General features: G+C 35.7%; 1 protein-coding gene across 1 annotated transcript; it reads left to right on the forward strand.

Moving 5' to 3' along the window:
* The first annotated feature begins 4235 nt into the window (after positions 1-4235).
* LOC112751411 (zinc finger CCCH domain-containing protein 41) lies at positions 4236-10665 on the forward strand. The gene is made up of 5 exons (XM_025800544.3): positions 4236-4730; positions 5859-6736; positions 7437-8645; positions 8981-9313; positions 9845-10665. Exons 2-5 carry the CDS (start codon positions 5957-5959, stop codon positions 10292-10294), a joined length of 2772 nt encoding a protein of 923 aa, XP_025656329.1. The 5' UTR covers positions 4236-4730; positions 5859-5956; the 3' UTR covers positions 10295-10665.
* The last annotated feature ends 762 nt before the right edge of the window (positions 10666-11427 follow it).

The following is an 11427-nucleotide window of genomic DNA, read 5'->3' on the forward strand; positions in this document are numbered from 1 at the left end:
TCTTTCTTCTAAAAATTTTTACTAGGGTTTTCGGGGTATTTTTCTTAATAAAAAAGGATACCAAATTAAAATCATCAAACAAGATTAAAAGCAAATGATTAAAAATATATCAAATTCATTTTTGGAATCCAATGAACCGAATTTACCTGTCATTGGCTGGTGTATTTACAGACGGTGTGGAGCTCGTCTGGGTTTGTAAAGGTTCGCTGCCCAAATCTACAGTCGGCAGTCTAAGCAAAAAAATAAATATTATTCAGTAAATCCAGAGGAATTACAAGAGGTTTTAAGAAAAGTTAGCAAACAAAGAAAAAAGAACTCGATATAAGAAACGGAATCTTACGTCTCGGATAAATCATTTCACGCCTCTGTCGAGTCAAAATCATCCGGAGGAACATTTGTTTTTTGAGCTCCATCATTTTTTCTCTTTGATCTTTTTTCTCTTAATAGCTGCAATATTTCTCTTCTTTTTTTCAGTAGCCCTGACCTTTACTTGTTTACTTCTGAAAATTCATAAAATAAGTATCAAAAAACCTAAAATAAAAGTATCAATGAACCGAAAATATCATTTTAGAAACTTACTCCCTTTCAGATTTAGTTTTTCTGTCTGAATCTGTCAGAACAAGCTTCCTTGATTTGGTTTGTTTTTTGGCAACCCTCTCTGGTTGTTTTCTTTTCATTGTCGGTGTTTTTCCGATTTCTTTTTCTTAGCGATACATACAAACACATCGAATTTATACTAGAGACAAATATCACAGCTATAATTTATTTAACAAGCACACATAAACAATGTTCAGCAAATAAAAGCGAAACTAAACCAAATAAATATCATACAAACATATCAATGAACCGAAAATAATCAATTCCCAAACTTACTAGTTTTCAGATTCACTTGTGCTCTCCGAATCTGTCGGAACAAGCTTCCTTTTTTTGCTTTATTTTTTAACCACATTCTATGATTATTTTCTTGTTTTTGTCGGCGTTTTTCCAAGTTTTGTTAAAATAACATGATGAAAATTTAAATAAATAGATAGTTTTCAAGAAGTATACTTAGATTCAGATTAAAAAAAAAAACTATCTTGATTAGATACAAATATCAGAGCTGTAATTAACTTAACAAGCGCATAAGAACAATTTTCAGCAAATAGAAGCAAAACTAAACCAAATGAACATCAAACAAACAAAGCAATGAACCGAAAATAGTCATTTCCCAAACTTACTGGATTTCGGATTCACTTGTGCTTTCCGAATCTGTCGGACTGCTTTGGTTTTTAGATTCACTTGTGGTTTCCGAATCCGTCGGAACAATCTTTTGTTTTTTCACCAGCCTCTGTTGTCTTGTTTTTTTGTTTTGCGGTATTTTCTTAGGTTTAGATTCAAATTCGGATTCAGAAAAATTATCTTCTTCCGAAGAAGAATCCAGAACAACAATTTTCTTTTTTATTTCTTCTGCTTTCTCTTCTCTTCCCCCTTCAGAATAACTATTTTAGACACCTTCTCTTTTGCTGTCTTTCTCTCCCTTAATTCTGCTCTGTACAAAAGTTCCTAAAACACAAACTTATTAGTTAGCAGAGTATTTTAGAAGCATCTGAACCGAATTTTTAAGAAAATTGTTTGTTTAATTTACCACTGTATCAGTTGCTTAATTAGCAATCCAGTCGAGCAGAAGACTCCGTGTCCAGTGGGCCACCCACGGTGGCCCGGGAGTCTCAGGTGCATCCAGTCGAGGAAACTTGCATTCATGGAAATATATTATTATCAAAACAAAGACGCAGCCGTCAACGGACTGTTTCTTTCCTTGTCTTTGGGCTTCAATCCCCTTCCTCAAGAAGCTCAGCACATGAGTTGCCCAATCCCATTGACAGATGTTGTCCACATGAAGGACATGCGGCTTATGGATCGGGGAGGCCGTGCTCACTGTTGTCGGCAGCAAAAAGCACTTCTGGACGAAGACGACAAAAGTCCTCTTGAATTTCTGCCGGTTCTCCTCTCCTTGAACACTCATATCAACCACATATTTTGTCAAAGATGCCAATGTAGCACTTTTGAAGCTGTTAATTATCTCCTTGTCTGCCTCACTCAGTTTGCCGTACTCAACTTTTTCAGAAAAACGCTCCCCTATAATATTTTAATAGCAACAAATCAGTCAAATATGCTCAGTTTTATTTTCTGTAATCAAATGAACTGAAAATAAAGCAACTAATGGACTAAAATAAGCACAAGTTGGAAAGTATATTACCGCCATGATTTATGCCCAGCGCATTTGCTACCTTATCAGGTGTTATGTATATTCCCCCATAGAAAGTGTCCAGGTATCCATAATAGTCATCATAGCAACCAATCAATTCTCTCAAGAGCTTGTGAGAGACGTTCATTTCCGGAAAATGTGCCAGTGCACCGAATCCCATTTCTTCAACAATATCTTTCTTTTGCTAACTCATTGCCTTGAACACCCTTGCTATTGCTTTTGTTTGGCATCTGAGATCGTGAGTTTTCTGCAAGGTTTTGAAACAGTATGTTATGATATATTTATAATACAAAATAGAGTTTATTTGAATGAAAGGTGATAAATATATTTAATGTGTATATATGCTTATGTTATAGCGCGGCTTCGGCATTTTTGTCACCATCATCTTTTTTATTTTTGTTGTAAGAACAAAAAAATTTAGTCAATACTTCACTCAATACACCGACAAGCACAAGCATGCATATTTTAATCAAGTGAATCAAAATCACCAACTCCGATGAACCAAACTCCATTCATGTTTGAATAAAATGTGTTAAACATTCAATCAACAAGGAAGATATTTCTGCATGCAAAAGAACTCAACTGAACACATAATAATCAGGTGAATCAAAATCAGCAACTCCAATGAACTTATCTCCATTCATGTTTTGAATAAAACGTGATAAACATTCAATCAGTAAGAAAAACATTTCTGCATGCAAAAGAACTCAACTAAACACTTAACAATCAAGTGAATCTAAATCAGTAACTCCAATGAACCGATCTCCATTCATGTTTTGAATAAAAAATGATAAACATTCAATCAACAAGAAAAATATTTCTGCATGCAAAAGAACTCAACTGAACACTTAACAATCAAGTGAATCTAAATCAGCAACTTCAATGAACCGATTTCTATTCATGTTTTGAATAAAACGTGATAAACATTCAATCAGCAAGAAAAACATTTTTGCATGCAAAATAACTCAACTGAACACACTAACAATCAAGTGAATCTAAATCACCAATTCCAATGAACAGAACTATATATCACAGAAAGAAAATAACAACACATTTGCATTCGTATGCCCTAGTTACGCAAAAAAAATGGAATTAGAATAAGTCGATCTACTAAATGAAGCAACTCAATCCAGTAAACCTTAAATCCAATTAAGAGAAATGCGAGATTGCGAGATTTTAAACAAACAGTAGTTTTTTTCATACATTTCGTAGTCTCTGTTATTGTTTTTGTTTGTTTTTTGTTCTTCCTTTCGAAACCTTCTCGCGATTCTTCAGTAGCAATTTCCGTAGAGAACGTGAACGAGGTTTGAAAGATTTTGAGAGAGATTTGAATTTCTCCAATAGCGATTTCGAGGTTGAAGAAGAAACGTTTTATATTCAAAGCGCGAATTAATGTTAACATTTTGGGAGGTTTATGTGCGTGTAATACACGCTCATTTAATGGGATTGAATTTTTTTTTATTGGGCCAACTTGAATAAATTTAAATAGAAAATTACATGGATGTATAACTCATCTGATATTTATATTTATATTCCCATAATGTTATTACATATAAAAATACTAGTCTAACTTAAATTGATGTAGTCCCAGCACTATAAAAGTATAAACTGATTTGTTTGGATCAACTGATTTTTTTTTGTTTTACTCAAAATTAGTCAAAATCTACACATATTAATCAAAATTCAAATAATAACAAAATATTACTCTCTATTTTTCGTTTATATTTTTGCTAAACATTGGTACACTTTTACCTATATTTTTTTTTTACCAAAGATAGGAGACTCGAACCCGCAACCTTTTAATTGAGTATGAGGAGATTATGCCATTTGAGCTATTACTCATTGGCCACTTTTACCTATATTGGGTTGGGCTATTTTATTAGCTTAATATATATATATATATATATATATATATATATATATATATATATATATATATATATATATATATATATATATATATATATATATATATATATATATTCTAATTGAAAATAAAACCTTTTTGTAAGGAAAAAAAACAATACATATAAATTAAATTCTTAAAAATATTTTGTTTAAGCTAGCTACTCAAATATCCGTGCCCTAGCTGATTAATTATTGATGTGATTAATTGGTTAACATTAGTGACTGAATTCAACATTGTGATGCAAGGACGGACAAGCTCACAAGAAAATAATTACATTAAATCTATTTATTATTTTATGTTTAATGAAAAGAAAGAAAGAAAAGAAATTAATTAGAAGAACAAGAGGAAGAAGAAGAATGAGGAAAACATATGATTAAGGTGTGTTGTTGGCTCCTTCGTTCAACTCTCTCAACCTTCTCTCTCTCTCTCTCTCTTTCTCTCTCTCTCTCTCTAAGCATTGAGAGAGCCGCACCCACCAATACCACACTCTCCCCCAATCTGCCACCCGCCTCCGCCGTCAATCGCCGCCTCCCACGGTTGCGCGTGGGTCCCACGACTCACCCCTCTCTAGCTAAGGTTCTCTCTCTCTCTCTCTCTCTCTCTCTCTCTCTCTCTCTCTCTAAAATTCTCTGGATAAGATAGATTGTTTCGAATTTTGTGTCTCTCGTATCGTAGAAGGAAATTGCTGCGTGCGTGCGATACCTATGGATATGAACAATTGATAAGTCTCTTGCTTGCAGCAGTAAGTTTTTTAGGAGGGATTTGTAATTTGATAGTTTTATTTTTCACAATTAATTAACCCTAGGGCGGGGTGGATGTACGGTGTAGTTTGTGTTATTGGATGGTTTAGGAGAGACGGAGAAAAATGGATGGGAGAAAACGTGGGGTTTGGGGGCAGGGATTATTGGTTAGGGCAAAATAGTAGTTGGAGAAGAGGTGAGAGGGGGGAGGGGGTTCTGGGGGATCTTTGAAACTATGGAGAATCACTTTGGGTTAATTAGTGTTTTTAGCAGTGTTGATGATCCAATGCCGAATGTTTGAGTGACTATGGATGTTGGAAATTAAAAAAACAAAAAAACAAAAAAAAAAGGAAGTAGTGCTGGAGTGGTGGGATTTTTATTTGTGATTAACAAGCAACTTTAAGTTGTTGATAATTTTCTTATGGTATGTATTCTTGCTTGGAGTGGTGATGCTGAGTAGCTGCATATATATGGTTGGTTCCTAATATACATGGTATGATACTGTAATGTAGAATCTGTTGCACAATTTTTAGGAATGTAGGGTTACTCTGTAAGTAATGAATTTCATGCTTGTTATCCATTGAATATTTCTTACAGTTTGGCTTATTTTTATGAAGTTAACATTTGATTTCCTAGGGCAAGACCATTTTCTTTCTTTGTGGTGCTTCCTGAGCTTTAAAGGAATAATATCAAATGACTTATTGATCATATTACTCCCTGTTAGGGCTTCATCTTTCGATTTTTATTAAAATGTGCAACTATAGATTTCTTTTTCATCGGAAATTTTCTGCAATAGTGCAATTCAAGAATTGTCTGTGCCCCATATTCCTTGTGTCATCACTGATTGCAAGGATAGATGATTGGGGACCGTGCTACAAAATGCATATATAAATAGCAAATATCATGCACAAATGTATTCTCTAACCTTGCTCATATTTGTTGTCCTAAATTTCTATTGATGTAGGCCCTTTATTCTTTTGGAACTCTTCCTGCCAACATAAGCTGGTCATACCTCGTTGGGCTTTGGAAGAGGATAGCATAAAACTTGTTATAACAGAATTAATGGAGCTGAAAGTTTCATCTCCAAAACCAGAGACTGTTGTTCCATCTGATTGTGTAAGTAGCGATCCCGAGGAAAAGGAAGTTAGTGACGATGATGATGACGATCGGAATCATAAGCATCGGAGGAGGGAAGCTCGTTCTCAATCTTCAGAGAGAGATGTTTCAGAGCCTGTTAATAACAGGCCGTTCAGAAAACGTAACAAAAATTTTGGGAATCGGCATCCTTTCAGGGAAAATGAATCTCTAGGATTTGAAACAATGAAAACTTACAATGATGCCACCACAGATAAAGAGTTGTATTCTAAGTTTGAAAGAAGGCGCCCTGGATTGACTTCAGGTCCTCGAACACCTTTGGACATGAGACTACGGGCAAACCAACCTTTTACTGGAGATCCTAGTGTTGGTAGGGGAAGAGGTAGAGAATCTGGTTTTTGGAACCATCGGGATCCTAGGTTCAGCTCAATTGATGTTGCTACTCAATTGGTTCCAGGCTCTATTCCTCCAAGCCTTTATACTGGGCGAGGATTACCAAATGTTTCAAATGCACAAAGTGCATCCTGGAACACGTTTGGTTTAATTCCAACAGTACCCAATGGAGGACTAGATATGCTCCATCCAATGGGTTTACCGGGAGCTCTGAGACCTCCTATTAATCCATCACTAAATGTGAATATTCCTCGCCAACGGTGTAGAGATTTTGAGGAACGAGGGTTTTGCCTTAGAGGTGACATGTGCCCAATGGAGCATGGTGTTAATCGGATTGTTATTGAAGATGTCCAGGTACACTTTTTTGAAGATATTTCCTGTTTATTAATGAGTTGTTTAATCTTCAACTGCTGTAGTCATTCCATAATTGAATAAAATAGACTGACTGATTGCTTGTGAAATCACTTCAGAATTACTGCACAACAATTGTGTTCCAGTTATTCATACTATGAGGGTGTTATAATTAGGGGAAAAACAATTAGGCCATTTTTGTGGGAATATATAGTTTGTGGAATTATTTGGTGTATAATTGAGTTGAGTGCGCCAGGTGCCACAGCATATCATTTTTGTTTTTCCCACTTTGGGTGTATGCCATTGGTAACCAACCCAACCCCCAAGGAGTATGGGGATGATTTTTCAATTGCTCAATGTAGAAGATATTCTGTGAAATTTTTTCCTCTTGCTGTCCCTTTTATGAGATTCCTTTTTGATTTTTTTTTTTGTTTTTGTTGGGGGGGTGGGGGGGTGGGGAGGGTGTTCTTGACCATAAAATGTTGACAACTTTTGTTGATAAAATGTTCAACATAAATTATGTGGGTTTTTTGGAACAAATGTGCAGAACATTCAGGCATTTAATGTTTGAGCAGCAATATATATCAACATTATCATTACTATAGTGTGTGTTGGTTGCTTCATTGAATTGGATGCTGCATAGTTCCTTTTCTATATGGTTGAATTCATTGCTAAACTAGAAGTTAATTTATTGTTGCCTCAGAGTCTTTCACAGTTCAACCTTCCTGTTTCGCTTCCAAGTGCACATCTAATTGGAGCTCCGGCAGGATCAGGATCTCTACATTCAGTAAATGCTTCCACCACAATAGTGAACAGCAAATGTATACCTGGAAAAATTAGCAAGTCTGGAGTTGGTGATGATGTCTTGCCATTGGATGGTGCATATCCAGGTCCTGGTTGCACAAGTGGAGCCGATGTTTATGATCCTGATCAACCCCTTTGGAATGATGGCGCTCTGGAGTCTCTTCAGTCATCCAAGATCGAAGAAACGGAGGCATTTCCTAGTGATGCTTCTGCCCACCATCATATGAGGTTATCAGAAGTTCCAGATGGTGATTGTCCAGTGGGTACTACCAGAACTTCTGTCAGTTCACAGGGTGCTAGTTCATCTGTCTGGGCCAGAATTGGTGGTTCAAAAAACAGATATGACATGAAAGAAAAGACAAACTCTACCATGAATCCCCTTCATTATCCTGAGAATCAATTGAAGGAAGATAATGATGAATTAGTTGCTGCTCAAACTGCTTCCTCTCAAGGAAAGCAAATGATAGCAGATGATACTGACCCAAAAGCCTTGGATGGTTTGATGAAGGTACAAACTGAAAGCATGCGAACTTTACGGAAACCTTCGCAAAAGGCATTGCGCACTCTATTTGTTAACGGTATACCTCAGAAAAGCAACAAAAGGGAGGCACTTCTTGCCCATTTTAAGAAGTTTGGGGAAATTATTGACATATATATTCCATTGAACAGTGAGCGAGCTTTTGTGCAATTCTCCAAGAGAGAAGAAGCTGAAGCTGCTTTGAAGGCCCCAGATGCTGTAATGGGTAATCGTTTTATCAAACTATGGTGGGCTAATCGTGATAGCATTCGCAGTGAAAGTACCACAAGTGGGAATGGTGTAATTGTAACTCCCCGTGGGCAAGCATCAGCTTTTGTTCCATCCATTCCTGTTCTCGCTGATAGGGGAAAAGATATACATCAATCTGATGCTTCAAAGACTAATGCTGAATTATCAACGCAATCTGATCAACCAAAGTCGGTCATCTTGGATGGGTCCAAGGGTCCACCTCCCATACAAAAGAAGCTAGAAAACCTGGAGCAATTAAAGGAAGAACTGCGCAAAAAGCAGGAAATGTTGGATCAAAAGCGTAATGAGTTCAGACGCCAATTGAGCAAACTTGAGAAACATGTAAGTTAAAATATCCTTGCATTTAATTTGTAATTAATAATACATTGGTTAGAAGCACATTGTTTTTTGGCTTTTGCTAGCTTAAATGGCTATAGACCTATAGTAAGTAGTGTGATCCGTTTGGTGTCAGGTACACTGCCTTCTATTTTCGGTCCAAGTCAAGGATATTACTAGCAACTAATAAAATGGCTTTTAATGACTTGTCCTTTGCATAACTATTAAAAATTGGACTTACAATTCAAGGATGATTACATATCTCCTCTTACTTTATCTTATCATCTTGTTTCCTGTATTGATATAATTCCTCCTCATAATATAAACTTTGATTTTTTCAGGCTACAGGAGTCAAGGGTGAAGTAGTTACCGAGCAAGCTGCCAAGAGACCCAAAACTGGCATGGCATCTGATGTTGCCAAACTAGCTTCTTCGCAGTTGTCTGATGCTGATACTGGTATGGCATCTCCACATGCAGAGACAACTGCTGATAAAAGCAAACAGTTGGTCAATACTGTATCTCAAAGTCCCAAACCAATTACTACAATGAGATTGCAAGAACCCACAGGCCTAAAGCAGCCAATGCAACCATTTGCGCCTGTAAACAGATACAAATTGGATAATCGTCCCACTGCTTTCAGAATCATGCCTCCTCTGCCTACTGGTCTAGCAGATGTAAGTTTCTCTGCCTATCTTCTATTTCTGAACTTACTAGAATGGATTTCCTTACCTGCGTGTGGGTAATACAATTCACTTGACTATTACACATTATTGTTCAACACTTCCACATATCTTCATGCATGAAAATATCAAATATTGGATTCAGAGTTTCAGATGTGTTCACTTACATTCATAAAAGGTTTTACTTCTTAAATTTTAAGATTTTGGTAACACCTTTGACTAAGCTATGCCATCATGCCAAGCCGCGTACATCCTTAGGATGAACCAGTGTTAAGTATTTCTTGTGTTTTAACACAGTAGATGCGGGTAGTGCCTTCAAATTGAAGGGTGTCATTTTTTAGCTGTTGTAAAGGTTTCGCGTTAGTTTTCTGTGGTGCATAAGAACTTGGTTAACAGAACTCATTTATTGTGTATCACACAGTCATTTTGTGTTGGACTTGTTCCTGTATTACTATTCTATATGGGACAGAATCAGTTTTAACTTATTATATTTTAGCTGAAATAAGTATAACTCGTTTTTGTTAGGTTGCCATTTTGAAGGAACACTTCTTACCATATGGCGAACTTTCCACTGTTGAACTAGAAGCTTCACAAGTCAATGGTAGTAACCAACAAGAGGCACGGATAATTTTCACCACTCGCCGTGCAGCCGAGAGAGCATTCGTTAATGGAAAATGCTGGAAAGACCATAACCTAAAGTTTGTGTGGCTGACACCTAGTAATTCTAGCAATGCTGCTGGTAGTAGAGAACATTCTCCTCCTGCTCCCAAGGAGCCTTTAGAAAAAGACCAACATCCTGAAGAACAATTGGAGAACTCTGCTAACCAAGAACCAATTGTATCAGATGATGATCCCAAAAGTTCCGAAATCAATAGCAGTTCAGAGCATATGGAAATGGAACAAGGTGAAGATGATCTCCAGGGTACCCCCAGGCAAGATTCCGCCAAACAATCACCTGATGCTAATGCCTGTTGAGAGGGTCTAATTATCAGATTTGTACAGCTGAGGTAAAAATTTTAAATCTATGAAACTATAATTTTCGGGAGCCTATTTTTTCAATTTATGAAAAATTTTAATTTTCCATATGTTCCTTTTTAACTATTGAGACATGTAAATTTCATCTTTTTTGGCTGCCTCCTCCTCCTCTTCATGTATTTGGTGGTATTAGTTGAATGGTTCAATGATGTTCTCAGCTTTGGATAGTTCAGTTGTAGGATCAAAGTTTTGATGATCAAAATTATGTTAGAAGCCACCGAACGGTTGCATAACAAATGTTTGGGAACCCTTCCCTTTTTTAATGTTTGCAGTTGCAGTAAATATAATTGAAGCTGTTAGTTTTTACTCCATTATGCTTCTGAATGAAACTTTTCTCTGCGTTTTTTTTTTCTTTTTTTTTTTAACGAATAAATTTCTGCTGAAGTATTTATAAAATAGAAAGAGCATTGATGTATTCCATCCACCCTTTTTATTCGTATGGCCAATAGGGAAAAAAGAACCTTCATCGTTTGATTCTTTGCGTCAATCTTTTTGATAAACTTTTTATGTTTCTGAATAATATTAAACGTTAATCATCCGAGTTTAAAACCAAGTCGAATGAGAAGCCAGAAGTGCTACTATATGTATTTTCAATTCTGGCCATTGTGTTCTATATAAGTCTTACTCTCACTCTCGAATTATTGTTTTTTTATATTAAAAAAATGTTCTGTTTATTAAAAGTTGATGTATCTAGATGCATTTACTTAGATACATCAATTTTAGTGAACCTCAAAAATTGAATGAGAATAAATTTGAGGAGACAGATTGCATTATTGCACCAATCAATGAAATATTGCGAAACTTTCAGATAAAAATCTATTTGGTTTAACCAAATCAGTTAAAAATAAAGATATCTATTCGTGTGTTTGGACGAATGATATATATGTATATGTATACACACACAAAAATGTCATTTCTTTGTATACTAAAATTATTTACCATATATTTATTGTGTAGTTTAATTCATTTTTAATTTATATTTTGTATTTCAATATGTATACTATACTAGTGGTTTATTTTGGTAATTGATTTTAGTATACACCTAACATGTTTGATACCTAGATATATAACAC

This window comes from Arachis hypogaea, chromosome 15 (assembly GCF_003086295.3).
Source record: "Arachis hypogaea cultivar Tifrunner chromosome 15, arahy.Tifrunner.gnm2.J5K5, whole genome shotgun sequence".
Classification (NCBI taxonomy): Eukaryota; Viridiplantae; Streptophyta; class Magnoliopsida; order Fabales; family Fabaceae; genus Arachis; species Arachis hypogaea.